The sequence below is a fragment of the Marmota monax genome, unplaced genomic scaffold (assembly GCF_021218885.2).
Source record: "Marmota monax isolate L192 unplaced genomic scaffold, Marmota_monax_Labrador192_F-V1.1 WCK01_AAM20220418_F8-fsc00017, whole genome shotgun sequence".
NCBI classification, from domain to species: domain Eukaryota; kingdom Metazoa; phylum Chordata; class Mammalia; order Rodentia; family Sciuridae; genus Marmota; species Marmota monax.
The window spans coordinates 6137393-6153293 of NW_026695241.1; the positions used below are offsets into that span (position 1 = coordinate 6137393).

Below are 15901 nucleotides of genomic sequence, written 5' to 3' on the forward strand. Positions count from 1 at the left end.
CTGGACTTAGAGTCAGGCCAGTTCAGTCCTGGTTTTGCCACCGCTTGGCTATGTGACTTTGGATAGTTACATAACCTCATCAAGTCTCAATTCTGTCACCTAAACAATGCAGAAAAACATTGTTCCCTGCCTCCCAGCGTTGTTGAAAGATTAAGTGCAAAGTGCTAACCACAGATCCCGAAGTGGTCTGTCCCCCACGGTTGATGACCACCAACACTGTCGAGGTCAACTCCTCATCTTCCAGACTCTATTCACAGTGGACTCGATTGCAAGGCTAAGAATTAGTTAATTTAGGTCACATGTAGATCTCACAAAGAGAAGGAACTTTGGCAATAGTTTTTGATTAGTTCATTTGTGGACCAAATAAATAGTTCATCCAAAAAACAAAATTAACCCCTCCAAAAGCCACAAGTCCTGGTGGCAAAGGAGTCATAGAACCTGGTAGGAATTTTATGAATTCTTCTACTACCCATTGTGCATTATTATCTTTAAATGAGTCAATAACTGAATATTATAAACCTCAGTTTCAGTTTCTAATATGGTAACTAAATACCAATAGATAAAACCCACATAAATCCCTTTATTGTCTTTAATAATTTTCCGAGTCCAAAGGGATTCTGAGGCTGAGTCCAAGACCCTGTGTTCTGGAAACAAGTTCTTAGGAGTTTTGCCCAGGTGACCATGGGCTACAGGGAAGTCACAGCACTCCAGCTGCCAGCCTGGGTCCAGTCTCTTCCTGACCATGTGTTGGTCACAGCTGCTCCTGTCCCTGCAGGCAAGCAGTTCTGGGCTTGACTGCATGTTAGAAGTATGGGGGGTAGTCACCAAATAGATGCCTGGCCCTGCCCCGAGAGTTAGTGACTCCTCTGTGTAAGCTGTCCTTGCAGCGTCATGATTTCTAACCCTCAATGACTGTGATGTGAAGTCAGTGTTGAGAACCCCTGTTCCAGACAAACTAGCATGATAATGGCAGAATACAGCAGCAGCAGCAGCAGCAGCAGCCACTTCCGGGACAATCATCTGTTTGACCCATCATTGCTACTGAAAGTCTCAGGGAAGCTATATCAAGTCATTCTTATCAAAGTTAAAATATTGTTTTGTATCAAACAAAATAAGACTAAAAATATCCATGGCAGTTTAATCATTTTGCTCTTTAGGTTGCCAAAAGATAGTTAGACATATTTGTCCAAGTTCATAGCCAAACTTTGTTGGTTAGCCCATTCATGAATGCCATCAGTTAGACTCTCTCATCTTGGCCTCAGTTGCCTTTCCTGAATGGCCACTTTCCCTCTGGCACACTTCTGAGGCCTTTCCTCCAGGTGATTATCCTCTCAGGCATCCCTGGGGCCTGTCTGCAGATTATCTGCCTGGGGAAGGTGGAATGCCTTCCCTTTAGTAGATTTGATTTACATCCACCAAACCCATCAAAGGATTTGAGTATAGTTAGAAGAATTCACACTACTGTCATGTTGCAGTCAAACCACATGGATGGCCAGTTATTACTGCAGATCCTCTTAAAGTCAATAAATGATGTGTATTCCAAATCCCAACTGAAAATATGTTTATGCCTATGATTCTGTATTATCCAGAGTAGAATAAACTTGCTTTATTTGCATAGTCAGCATTTTAAAATTTTGAGACCATGTCTCTTTTATGTTGCCTACGCTTGTCTCAAACTTGTGGGTTAAAATGATCCTCCTACCTCAGCCCCCCCCCCTCGCCCAGCTGCGGGGGCTATAGGCACATGCTACCCCCAGCTTCGTCATCAGCATTTATATTTACATATTTTCACTGTTTGGAACTTCATGATGAGCTGATAGTTACGAATAACAGTGTTGAAATGTGTACCTCTGTAGATTATAAATTAAGAATGTCACATTAACAGTTTTAAATTTGAAATAAGTGCTCTCGGTTCCCAAATCATACCTCCAGGAGTGTTGGACAGGTGGGGAGCGAGCCCTGTTGTGGAGGTGGACTCCTGTTTGAGGTGCTCTGCAAGGCACCCTGCATTTTGCCTCACTCTCCACACTGTGCCTTTGCCTGGCACCGTGCTCGGTGCTCTCTTTCTTTCTTTCTTTTTTTTTTTTTATAATATTTATTTATTTATTTATTTATTTTTTGGCGGACACAACATCTTTGTTTGTATGTGGTGCTGAGGATCGAACCCGGGCCGCGCGCATGCCAGGCAAGCGCGCTACCGCTTGAGCCACATGCCCAGCCCTCGGTGGTGTCTTTCTTAGCCTTTCAGGAGAGCAGGTTTTACAGAAGAGTTAGGCAGGTATTATGACCCCAGGTGTCGTAGCTACGAGCCGTCCTCCACAAGTCTGGGATCAGCCTTAAGAATAGATGCTGCCTTACCCTGGGACAAGAGGGTCCTTTTTCTGCAGTGTGTAGGCCATGCCATGTGATACAACTCCCAGTCCAGGGGTGTCGCCCACCTCAAAGGCCCAGCTCCACTAATGACACGGGAAATTGTTGGACTGTCCTGAGAATGGCCATCAGTCTATTCCAGTTGCTGCCTTGGAGGCAAGCACGGTGCTCCCTGCCCTCTCCTGTAGAGTTACCAAGTTTAGGCCCTTACAGGGTGCTTTGTAATGTCCCTTTGTAGCCCTTCATTCACGCCATTTGTTAACACTGTATCACTGCTGTGTGTCTAGCTGTTTCCCTTCCTGCTCCCAACACTCACCGTGCCGTGCTAAGCTCCTGGAGGGAGCCCTTGGCCTAGCATGCGCTCTGCGTGTTGACTGTAGGATCAGTCAAAGCAAAAGGAGGAGACTGAGGTTCCAAGCCATAATGGTCCTGATTTCTTTATGGGCAGAAACTCAGAAACATCCTGGAAGGGCTGTGTGAACGTTGTGCACTGTGTCTGTGTCTGGGAGGGGGGCGTCTGCCTGGTGTGTGGCGGCTGATCTGCCTTTTCGCTCCTGATACAGTATTCTCGAAACCTCTCATAGGCTCTGTCCACGCCACGTCGGTAGCAGCCTCGAGAGTGGAGCAGGCACTGTCAGAAGTGGCCTCATCTCTGCAGAGCAGTGCCCCCAAGCAGGGCCCACTGCATCCCTGGATGACGTTGGCACAGATCTGGCTCCACGCAGGTATAGCTCTGTTCCTTTCTTCCCTGAGGGCTCCTACACACGCCCACCACCCACAACCCACTCCTGGGCCAGAGGCTGCAGGGTCCTGCCAGTGCTCAGCTGTAGCACTAGGACCCCTCATGAGGAGAAATCAGAGCCTCTGCGGTCAAGCCCCAAACTGCTCCTTCTGTTCCAGGGCATGAGTTACTCTCTCCCTGTCCCACCATGCTCACAGCTGACCCTGAGCCTCGCCTAGAGTGGCAGCCACCAGGAGAGGTTTTCTGAATGGGACTCAAGATTCCTGGGGGGTCCGCCGTGTGGGGTGCAGGGTTTGTGCTGAAGATGGACCAAAGCTATACCCTGCACTGTCTTTGTGGGTGACTTGGAATCTCAGCTGTGCTCCTTATTGGCTGAGTAGACTTGAGTTCTGTCTTGACCTCTGCCTCATCTACAGGGTGGGGTTAGAGTAGTACATGATGAGCAACGTGCATGACACGTCCCAGCAGCCAAGGAATCTCCAGGAGAGAAACAGGGGCTGTTAGTTTCACAGATGTCTTTATCAAAGCCAGGGCAGGGGCAGTGTTCCTACTCCCCTCTGATGGCACCATGGATGACCCACAGAGAGGGAGGCAGTAGCAGTAGCCACTGGTCTGGAAGCTGGCCTGGAAGCCAGTTTGGTCACCTGCCCTAGCTCCATGTGGCAGCCAGCTGGCTCAGGGTTCTTCTGTGCACCCAGAAATCTCAGAAGTAAGTCTAACACACGGGCACTTTGGCAATGAGAATACCACCACACAGGGCTCCCCAGGAAATGATGGCCATTGATTTACTTGCATATTTTTACCTGTACATAAAAGTTTTATCACTTGATCTGCATGACCCTGATGAGGACTTCTGAGGCTTCACCTACAGGGTGGCACCAAAGGTAGCCAAGAGGGCGGGTGTTGCCCTCCAGTTGCCCATCTGTTTACTGCTTTTTTGTCAGGGCTGATTGCACCGTGTTCAGCCTTGTGTGTCACCTTGGTGGAGCTGTGTGTGCCGGCGTGGCTGGATTTACCTGGCCTTGGCAGTCTCGGAGCCCAGCAGTCAGCATTCTGTGATGGCATCTTTAATTGAGCCATAACAAATGCCGTAAATTAGCAAATTATATTCCTCTGAGCAGAATGCAAGAGAGGCTGATTCATGAGTGTCTGATTGTTCTTGTCCCAGCATTGGGCCTTTTGCCCAGAGAGATGGCAGCAGGCTGCCTCTGAGGGCCAGGCACAGCAGGGATGCACACCTCCTTCCAGGTCTGACAGAAGAGCCAGGCCCAGATGAGGATTCTGGTGCCATCCTGTCCAGTCCCCTCTACAAGCAGAGACCATGGAGAAGAGAACAAGGAACTTGGTCTAGTGCCCAGGTCAGGGGAACCTGGGTGAGCCTCAAGGCTGTCTTTTAAATAGGGCTTGAAATGGAGCTTTTGGAGGGCCGAAGTCTAGAGCCCAGAGGCTGCTTCTCTTGCTTGTTTCCATGACAGGGAGCTTTGCATGGTATTTGCTGCCCCTCACTCGGTCACCCAGGACTTTCCTCTCTGTGTGTCCTGCCATGGTGCTGGGAGGAGGTACTACAGCTGCTTATGACAACACTGAAGAACTTGGTGACTAAGACTATAGTTTGGAACTATCCTTAAATTTTTATATAATTCCGTAATCTCCGTTTATCATTGCTGTGGCCTATAGGACAGAATAAAGGTCTCATTACTAGTTAATGAGCATGTTTTTAATGTTCTACAGGCTGGCATTGAACTACAAAAAGTACTTGCCATGCTTTCCTTATAGATCTGTGCATATTGTACACATGGAGTGAGCGCTGAGTGCAGAATGAATGAAAGGAACCAATTAGGGTCTTAGGATCTGCGCTGTATTGACTCTTCAAAGAGAAGAATTATATTATATGTCCATATAGTCTTCAAAGAGGCAAATTCAGGAAAAAAACAGTTTCCGCTGAACTCAGGATGTACCACATGCAGTTTGAGCTCCACTGCTCTGAAAGGCAAAATAAAGATGTCCTCAATTGTTGACAGTTAATCAAAACCAGGTAACATCTGCTTCCCGTGTCCATCATCAGCTCCAGTGATACTTCCAGATTTCATAAATTTTGCATGCTTTCCAGAAATTAAATCAAGTCCCAACACCTGGGGCCTTGGTGCTCCTTGGTAGGTGTGGGCCTTTTCTCTCTTGGTTGTTTTTTTGGTGAACTGAGGGTAGAGGGGAGCTGTCGATGGGAGCTCTTGCTGGAGCTGGGGATTTGGGCAGGCTGGGGATTGAATCTAGGCTGTGCATGCTAGACAAATGCTCTACTACTGAGCTGCATCCCCAGCCCTTTTTATTTATTTATTTATTTTATTTTGAGACAGAGACTGACTAAGTTGCCCAGGATGGCCTAGAACTTACAACCCCACCTGCCTCAGCCTCCCATGTAGCTGGAATTAGAGGTGTGCACCTCCATACTGGGCTTGTGGCCCTAGATTTGATCTTGCAGGAAGGTGACTCTGAGATGATGCACACTGTATCAGAGGGTTTCTGGGACACTTACATGTGCATCTGATGGCAAGTGATCACAAGCAGGACACCAGAGCCTCTCACCACTCTGTGAGGGAACAGGCCAAAGACCCAGCCTATAATACAAACCCAGGAAACAGGGGATGCTTGCCCATGAACCGTCCCTCCCTTCCCTCAGCACCTTCTCTTCTGTCCTGGCCTTCAACTCTGCAGGACTCCTGGTCGCTGAGTTGGCCTGGGCTCTGCAGGTTTGTTCCTTGGTTTGTTCTGGACCTGTTTCCATGGTTTATCTATCTGAATTGTTCTTAAATAGCACACTCACGTGGTACATGATCAAAAAGTAGGAAGGATGTAAAGTGAAAGGCTCCTCTTATCCCTCAGCCCCAGTTACCTGTCACAGGTGGGTGGGAGTTCTGTGCACCTTCCAAAGACCTTGCCCACCCGGCACAGCGTCCACGCTGCCCTCTTAACAGGGTGTCCGGGAGACCATTACATCAGCATGGACGAGACTAGCTGTATTTTTTACAGCTGCATAGTGTAAATCAACGCTGTGGAAATCCTCTAACCAGTGCTCTGATGAAGGTTTGGACCATTTTTAGTACTTTGCCATTACAGACAATGTTTCAACCAATATCCTTACATATATTGTTCTGTATTTCTAAGATTAACTCCAAAAAATTGCACTGCTGGGTCAAAGGCCACACCTTAATCTTGACAAAGTTTGTCACGTTGCCTCCCGAGGAGTCGTATCACGCCCATTCCAGTCAACAGCGTGTGCTGTCACTTTCTCCCGTCTGTGCCAACACCATAGAATCTCAGAATCCTAGGTCTTTGCCAGCCTAGTACATGAAAAAAATGGCGTTTCCATTGACTGCTCAATCTTCCTAGACACTGGGCTTTTCTTTTTTACTCATAAGTATTTATTGTATGTTTTACGTCTGTGGTAGGTGCTCATATTTTTTTGTCTTTTTGTCTTTTTTTTTTTTTTTTTTTTTGCCCTGACCACATTTATCGATCTTTTCCTATAGCATCTGGTCTTCCCATGATATTTAGAAAGCAACTACCCATTCTGGTCTCTGAAAGTTCCATTCATATATATAATCTCTTATACAGAAGGTCAGAGAGAGGGTCTTCCCTGTACTCTGCAGCAGGGGGACCCAGGTAGACAGATGGGAGCGTCCATGCAGTGTCCTTGGGGCCGAAGTCAGGAGAGCTGGAGCAGACATGGGGTCAGAACCATGCTCCTTCCTTCTGCGGGCTGCAAGCCCCACTGGTGGGCATCAGAAGCTCATGCAGTCATGGTAATTCCAAGTTGGACCAGATACTTTCCATGCCACACAGCTTCCCGGTCCCCATCTTTCAAGTCCCATGTTGAGTTGGCAGCTAAAAATGACTTGGCGGTAGGTGGTTAATTTTTACTTGTTACTGACTAATAATTATAGCTTTCACTTTGGCACCTCTCACAGCCGAAACCAGTGGCTATTCTTAGATGTGCAATTTCAGATTTTCTGATTTCTGCTGGAAATCTAAAGCTCTGATACTTACAAGTTCCTTGGCTCTGGTGTGACCTGTGGCCTTCATCCTGCCCACTCTCAGGTGCCAGGAGATTGCCTGGACAATGTCAAGTGGTGGTACATCCTCCATGATGAGACCAGGATGGCTCCCAGACCCACCATATGTGCACATATGGGTACAGGGAACACCTATGAGGGAGACCCTGAAGTCCCCGGGGCCAGGCCTGGCAGGCCTGGTGCTGGTCTAGATGGGTCAGCTCTGCCCCACCCACCCCTCCTTCCTTGGGGCTTGGCTAATGGTCTACAGTTTGCGGTGCATTACCAAGCACAGTGCCTGTTCAGGTGTTATTCCGAGGCTTTTCGGTGGCTTAGATTGTTTGGTCCTCATCACAGCCTGGCATGGGATGGTACACTGTGCACTCCACTCACCCCACATGAAGAAGCTGAGACCCAGCCATCAAGTCACCTGTCTGAGGTTGCATGGTTCACATGTTGGGAAGCCTGCATTCCAAGGCCACCAGTGTGGCCCAGAACCCTCACCGTAGCCCTCACTAGGCCCTTGTTTGTTCAACTCAGTGCTCTGAGCATCTCTATGTGCTGTGCTCTGCAAGTCAGTGGTCATGAAGACAGGCGCAGTCCCTGCCTTCCTGGAGTTCACAGATGGGGACAAATCAGCTGCCGAAGCACCCAATCCCCAAGTTACCAAGTGCCAGGAAGCAGCAGTCCAGGTTGCTCTGACCTCCTGGAGAAAAGGCCTCGCCCCAGTAAGACAGAGGAGGCTGTACACTTTCCAACAGCACTGACCAGGGGAGGCCCAGGAGGGAGGATGGAGGCCCAGGCAGCCCTTGGGAAGGCCTGGAGGCAGCACAAGCTCTGAGAAATAAAGGGCCCTGGGATGGAAGGGGCCCAAGGGAGGCAGCAAGGCAGGGGTCTGATGGGCTGTGCCCCCAGGAGCCATGTCAAGACCTTTGAACCCAATTCTAAAAGCACTGACAAGCTCGTGGAGGACTTGAAGCAGGAGGAGAGTGGGGAGCACTGGTCCCAGGTGGTTGCCGTGGGTGGGAGCCGGGTCTGCCTGCGAAGCACGTTCAGGGTGAGCCCATGGGGCCGGCTGGTGGATAAGATGAGGGGTGACAGAGAAGGAGGAATCCCCAGCCCTGGGTTTCAGTGGGTGGTGGCGGACAGTGCCGTCTCCCGCAGTGGGCAGCTGGGGGAAGACCTGATGTCCCAGGGTGGCAGGGAGTGGGGGGATTCTGGAGTCCTGTCCATGCCCAAGGCCATGCAAGTGACAGTGCCAGGGAGGCGGCTGTGTGTTTGCCTCACATTTCAGATTCAGGCTGGAAACACGCATTTGGGAGTTTGGATTTAAAGCCAACAGATGCGACCGAAGGCCTCAGAAGAGAATGAAGGTGGAGAGGACCCAGCTGCAGGAGCACGAGGAGGGCAGCCAGCCCCAGGCAAGGGGTGAGGAATGGACACTCACGGCACCCTCTTCTGGGGAGACCTCGGGCCTCATCTGATCTGTGGATGCCCAGGCCAGGCTTTCCGAGCAGCATGCACTCACAGTGAATGCTGTGGCCTTGTAGTATTCTGGGACCAGCTGTGTGTCCCAGCAGAGAAGACCGTGTGCTGTGGTGACACCAGGAATGTTGGAAAGCCTCAGTGAACCTTCCTTCTTCTTCCCTAGTCCTTGACTGATGCTGGAAATCCCTCCACCAGAGCGTCCTTCCTAAAGTCAGAGACTTTGTGCCCTCACATTGTGTTTCCTCCTGGAGAGGCAGGGACTGTCTTAAAGGAGCCCTGGGAACATGGACCAGCTGGGCCTGGATCCCCAGGTGTCCTGACTCAGCATAACAGCTTCAGGGTTCCTTAGTAACCACCTGCAGACTCCAGGAGGGGTGAGGCTTGCCCTGGCGCTGTCCCCACCGCTGTCCCCACCATCTCCCACTCTGGGCTTCCAGCTCCCAGCACCTTGTTAGATGCTGACCACTGTTCTAGGGAACAGGCCTAGGAAACCGACTGCCTTGCCGAGGGTCGCACACGTCTCCCAGCAGCAAGCACCAAATACTCCAGGGACTCGAGACACTGTGCGTGGCAGGGAACCCTAGAGCCTGGGACCCCAGTGGTGCCTCAGAAGCAAGATGTGGGGACAAATCAAGGGGGAAGCCAAGCCACCTGCTCTTCGGGGTCCTTTTGTGTGGTGGCCTAAGAGCTCTTTGGAGAAAAGAGGCGCCGTTGGTGAAGAGAGTTCCTAAACCACTGCAGGACCTGTGCCCACTTGAGCTCACATGGGATTCGGAGCAACCCAGGCTGGGCATTCTTTGCTTCATCCGCCTCTAGCCTTGTTGACTTCGTAGGTCCCCCCAGCCACTTCTTTGGCACTGGAAAGAAGTCAGATGTGGCCCTATTCTCTGTCCTCTTTCCTCCTCATGGGAAGCAATAGCATCAGGCCTGAGGCCTATGAAAAAATGGGATAAATAAGAGATTGGTGTCATATGGGGTTCTCAGAGGACCCTCAGGGAACAGGACTTACATGTGTTTTGTCACATGGGTGTTGAAGGCTCCTCCCACTTGATTCTTATGAAAACTCTGGAAGCCCTCAGTCCCTGCTCCCAGGCTGGCCAACAATCTGCGCCTCACCAACCTGCCAGGCCCGGGATCCTCGAAGTATGTGAACATACCCACAGGGAAGCAGGTCGGGAGCCCAGTGTACAGTGAGAAGAACACTCCACGCCGCTCTCCAGGCCTTCGGGTAACCCAAAACCACACTGTCACAGCCACCTGGCCTGGCGAACACTTGGAGAGAGTCTGCTCCCGAAAGACATCAGACAGCCTGGTGGCGTCATTAAGGGCATTCATCTCCCAGAATGCACAGGGCTCTGCCTGAATCCCCCTTGTCGCCTTCGAGTGTTGTGTGGCACCTGTTGAGTCTCCCAGAAAAATGAGGTAGGCACAGCCAGGGCACTGCCACCTCAGTGCTCAGGACTTTGTACCTAAACTGCCTCAGTCTCTGGGACTGTCCTCTACAAGATCCTGGGCTAATCCGTCACCTCTCTGTGCTGCTGTTAAAAGGGGCCGGCAGATGGAGGGCACAGTGCCAGGGTGATGCCCATTCTGTCCAGGCCTTCCCTTGGCCTGGGGAGACTGTCGGTGGCATGAGTAGGATCACCAGTGCAGTGGGAGTTCTTGAGGAGAGGGACTGGCTGGGTGACAAAGGTGAAACCGGGGGATTTAGAAGGACAGGGCTGTAGCAGAGCCTGCCCTGGGGGGTCTGCAGTCCACTGTATACACCAGACTCTCTGAAAATGCTGGCGAGGACACAGCGGGGCAGAGAGCTACAGGGGCAGGAGGGGCAGAATAGATGGCTTCCAGGGATGGAGGCCACTGAGCTGGGCTTTGAAGGAGCCTGGGGTTGACCTCACAGGGGCAGAGGCCACAACAGACAAAAGCACAGAGGCAGGCAGACCTGCTCTCGTATGGAACAGCACTTGCCGGGCCAGAGCCTGGTGGTGTATGGAAGAGGCCGGAAGTTCACAGGGTCAGAAGGCGTGGGCCGGTCACTGCCAGGCACAGGAGTCTGGAGGTTATTTTGGGCCAGAGGAGACTGTTGAAGGCCAAGAGCCCAGGCCCACGCCTGACTGCCCAGGGTCCGGGACTGCCTTTGCCTGACCTGCCCTGGGACCTTGGGCAAGCGCACAGTCTCTCTATGCCTGTTTCCTCATCCATGCAATGGGGACAAATGGCAGTGCCTTCTGGGTCACCGTGCAGATGCAGTGAGGAATGGGCAGGCCCCTGAGCCTGCAAGTTTCAGGAGCACCAGCTGCTGTCAGTCACTGTCATTCTCTCTCACCCTGCCAAGCTCTGGGCTCCACTGTCTGGTCCCTGGGGTAACAGTCATTGTCAGCACAGACACGTCCTGCCCTTGTGTAGCTCACAGCTTACCCTCTAGGGACACACAGGAAGTAGGATTGAGCAGGGAAAGGAAGTGGGGTGCCGTGTGGCTGAGGCAGAGTAGGTGGCTGTCGGTGGCTGGAGACCTGGAAGGAGATGCTGAAGGGGAACAGAAGCTCAAGGCCTCGGCAAGGGGGATTTGAGCAGGCTCTGCCTCTGGAGGTTGGTGGACAGTGTCTGTGGAGGACAGGCTGGCCGTGAGGCAGAAGTGACCAGGAGGCCCTGTAGCAGTGGAAGAAGTTCCCGTGCAACTCTGTGAGGACTTGAGGAAAGGGGCAGAGCATTCCCGTTTTTTCTCACCCTGTTTTTTGAGCACTTGTGTGTTGTACACTCCACGTTGACAGCCTGGAAGGGCAGGAGGGGACATCAATCAGGGTGAGGCCTAGCGTCCTTTGCTGCCCTGCAGGCACATTGCTCAGTGCAGAGCAGAGTGGCCACGGAGGAGGACTCTGGCAGGAGACCTGACAGATGTGGCCCTGGTGGCCCTGGAGAGACAAGAGGACTCCAGCGTTCCCAAAGCCTCAGGCCCGGCCTGGGGAAAGATGGTGGTGCTGTGCTCAGACAGGGCTTGAGAGAAGAGCCCAAGGGGCAGATGCAGTGTTCCCACATGGACACCTGCGTGGCACACCTGTGTGGCAAGACAGAGATGGCACTGGCACGTGTGGTGTGCTCTTTGGGGAAGCCAGGGCGGCAGAGGTGAGAGGACCGAGGCCTGGGCTTGGCAGAGAGATTCTTCCTCACTTGTTCTGAAAGTGGCAGCCTGGTTTCTCAAAGGCTTCGGTGACCTCAACAGCTAAGAATCCCCAGGGTACAGTCACTTTTCCCAGAAGGGGGCCAGGTCTGGAGGGCGGCCATTTTATTTTGTGCCTTTAAATATGTGAGCCTCCGCCTGTCACCTTGTCACACTCTTGGCATCAGGAGAACAGGCTGGCGGGCAGAGTCGTCACCCTATGAAAGGCTGTGTGCCCGTTCAGCCCTTTCTCTGTGGTGGTTAAAGTCAAGGGCAGGGCCAGGCCAGGTGCTGCAGTGGCCTAGATGGACCTTGAGGACAGGCATCCTCTGAGGTGGGCAGGGCCCTGCCAGGCTCACAGCACAAGTGACCGGAATCCCTGGCAGGAATGGGCATGAGGGATGTTGGCCTGTAGCCTGTCCTCAGGAGTAGGGGACCCGCTGGCTCTGCCCTGCCAGACTCCCATGGGGGAACACAGAGGTCCCAAGCAGAGTGACAGCTGCCCACAGGCCGTGAACTGGGACAGCATCTGCTTTCTGCTCTCCTCCCACAGCTGAAGTCTACATTGGTCTTGGGAAGCCTGCGGAAGCCACAGCCTGTACCCAGGAAGCTGCCAACCTCTTCCCAATGTCCCACAACGTCCTGTACATGCGGGGCCAGGTCGCAGAGCTCCGTGGGAACATGGATGAAGCGCAGCGGTGGTATGAGGAAGCCTTGTCCATCAGCCCCACCCACGTGAAGAGCATGCAGCGGCTGGTGAGTGACAGCTGCGTGAGGCCCCGCCGCTAGGTCGGATTGTCCTAGGAGCCGCCGGAGGCTCGTGTCCACAAACACTGGTTCCGAAGGTCAAATGCAGTCAGCTTGTCAGACTGTCCTGTTGCACTAAGCCACAGGCCATTCCTGAGGTTGTTTATGCCAGGGGCACCTGGGAGTTGACAGTGTATAACTGTAGCTACCCTACCTGGATCCTGTTTAGGTGCCATGGGCCAGCTTAGGTCACTGGCCTTCTGGTCAGCAGTCCAAGCCACCCTGTGGCTCTGGGTTTGATAGAGACATTCCTATGGCCCTGGGCACTGATTGTCCTCTTGGTCTCTCTTGTAGCAGCCACTTTAAGGGAATGTCCATGCCTCAGGGGATTTCAGAACAAAGGTCTTCACTTGGGGACTGCCTTCCTTCAGAGGTCCAAGATTCCAGCTTGTCTCTGAGGGCACTGGCTAGTAGGTGTTTTCCTATCAGGGTCTGGAAGGGGCTGGCCATATGGCACTGAGAGGTGGGATGCTCAGTCAGGGAGTCATCCCAGTTTCCATACTGTGCACAGGTGTGCCAGCACCCCAAGATGCACAAGCCCCTCTTCTAGGGACCTGCTGCTCCCCTACCCCTTGCCATGGACAATCCTCGAGAGAGGTCCTGGAGTTGGCCTGTCGGTCAGTCAGGTGGGAAGCAGGCTGGTCACTCTGGAGGGCTCTGTCTGTTGCTAATGGGTATGTGGGAACACACCATGCGGAGCCCTCGATCTGCTGTCACTTCCCTGTGGGAGTCTGAGCTGAAACATGACATAACGGGTCTTTAGAGCTGGCGAGGAGCTGCCCTGCCCTTCCCTGGGCTGCATGCCAGGCTCAGATTCTGAGATTTGGTTTTGTTCTTGGTGGTGGGACCTCCCTGACTTAATGAACCACAGGAAAGAAAAGCCTCGTAATGAGGTTGCGGTGCCCTCCGGTCACCAGCCTCCTGGAGCTGAGCACCGCCATCAGACATGGTGTGCCATGCACGAGATGGAGCGCTGGACCAGGGTGCAGGGCTCTGGTCCCAGGCCATCACTCACTCACTCTGGAACCTCAGGGGAGGCCAGTCATTTTCAGCTTTAAAAATAAATCAAATCTTACATGTATTATAGCTACTTAATTTTTTCCAACTTCCTTTATGAGTGTGCTGTCACTTGGTGCAGCTTTATAAATAATTTTACATATTATCTAAACATTAGTCTGTTTGATTAAAAATATTGCATTGGCTTTCAATTTTTGTCTTGTGTTGTAAGAGGAATTTGTTGGGAAGCTAGCTTCTCACATCCTCGAGCCTTTGCTGGAGCATTGCAGAAGAGGTATATCATCACCATGTACCCAGTCTTTTTATTAAAAGGAGGTAGCATGTTTCCACCTCGGGGCCTATGAATTATTCAGAGAAGTATTTCTCATTTTCTCTAAGGGGAACACATGAGACAAAAGATCAGATAGGAAAATCGCACCAGGAGAGTTTTCTGTTTCCCTGTTGGAGCTTTTCAAGACACCTGAGCCCCTGACAAACACAAGGTGCACAGCACAGGGGCCTGGCAAGCCAGGACCAGGGGGACAATGGGCCTGGCCTACCACACCCATTTGGCAGCCACTGACCCATAGAAAAGAGTGATAATAACAAATGAGTAAGTAGGTACATCCTGATACATTAGAAAAGTCACCAGATCAGAGGCAGGTTGAGCACATCAGGCCTACAGGTTTTGAGGAGTTGAGATTCTTGAGTCATTAACTGCTCAGGGGGATTCCAAAGGATGGCTTGGCACACTCCTTCTTGCCGACCTCAGGAATGATACACCTGGCCTGCATTCTCCCCGGCCTGCTCCCAGAGCCCGCCCACTGCTGCAGGGACCCCTGCTACAGCCCAGGGCAGATTCTGACACTGTTGGACCTGCTGGTGCCCGTGGAGGGGCAATCCCTGGGGTCCCCAGACTCTTCAGCCCTGAGACACCCTACCCAGATACACGGAAAAGACGTTTTCTGTGGCTGTGGATGGAGGAAGGGAGAAAAGTGGCCCTGGCCATATACCCCAGGGGCAAGGGTTAAGGCCCCAGACCGGCCTGGGCTGTAGTCCCAGCACTGTCACTTACTGGCTTTGGGGTCATGAGCAAGTTACTCCCCCTCCATTTCCTCAGCCTCACAAATGGGCCAAGTCAGTACAAGAACCACATTTACTTGTTATGTCCCAGAAGGTCCTATCTTTGCCTTCACAGGAACCAGACTGGTTTGCAAACCCCTGAGTTAAGTGGAAGCAGGGACATCAGAGCCGCCCTTCAAGGCCTGAGTCTGGGGAAGAGACGGGCCCAAGGCTGAGGTGGAGAGGGAGGTGGAATCAGACACTGTGTGGACAGTCACCTGATAGCAGGGAGAAGACCATATGAGCAGGCGAGGGGTAGCAGGGAGGCTGTGCAGGTCAGGCTAGGTCCAGAAAGCCCAAACTAGCAGGAGTTGGAAGACAGTGCCCCAGAAACCGTCATAGAAGCCACCAAGGTGGTCCCAAGGAAAGGAACAGATAGCAAAATAGATTGCGGCCATGGAAAAAGCCCAGGATGGAAGGTGTGCCTATCACAGCCCTAACACTCCAAGGCCACACTGGAGGAACAGTTAGAGGGAGCTGTCCAGAAGGCAGGAAGCCACCTGTCTGTCACAGGTGGAGACCAGGGGCTGATGGTGGCCCAGAGAAATGCAGAGAACAGACAGGAGCTTGGGCTGGCCGTGAGAACAGTTACCGACAGACTTCTGAGGGTATGAGTGGCAGCACGTGCCAGGTCGCCAGCTCGTCAGGGAGCTTTGGTTCATGCACATGTGAACGTGTTGACGTTGTTAAGAAGCAGCGCTGACTGGGGGCAGGCAGACCTCCTGGAAGAAAGCTGGAGGTCAGGCTTGACAAGAGAGATGGCGATTAAACCCTAGGGGAAGCTGGCAATTTTCTAATGGCTTTAGCCCTCATAGCTGCATTTAAATTCACACAGTGAGAAGGGAGAGGAGAGCCAGGTGTGCGGCAGCCTTGGTAATGAGTAGCACCGACAAGGGGGAAGGGAGCCGAGGGTGGGCAGGCCTTAAGGGAGCAGCAGCTGAAGGGCCCAGAAATCACAAAGGAACATGTTGACGGGAGGAATCAGAGTGATCAGGCTTTTCCCAGAAAATCTAAAGCCATGTTTTCGTATTAGTTTTGAACAAATGAATAAATTTACATTTATTTGCCTACCATGTTGAGAAGCCTTTCGCTCACAGGACCCAAAATGAATTAATGAAGCAAAGAGCAGCTTCTTCCAAGCCAGTCAGTCTATGTTCTGAGTGGAGGGAA

General features: G+C 52.0%; 1 protein-coding gene across 8 annotated transcripts in view; it reads left to right on the forward strand.

The window, feature by feature from the left end:
• The window catches only part of Ttc7b (tetratricopeptide repeat domain 7B), a 242201-nt gene that overhangs the window by 200010 nt on the left and 26290 nt on the right, over nt 1-15901 (forward strand). For 6 of the 8 annotated variants that reach the window (XM_046440664.2, XM_046440662.2, XM_046440665.2 and 3 more), the window contains 2 exons: nt 2955-3095; nt 12360-12562. In XM_046440664.2, coding sequence (XP_046296620.1) covers nt 2955-3095; nt 12360-12562 — 344 coding nt within the window. The remainder of the gene's footprint in view (nt 1-2954; nt 3096-12359; nt 12563-15901) is intronic. The other 2 variants (XM_046440663.2, XM_046440668.2) reach the window with 2 other exon arrangements.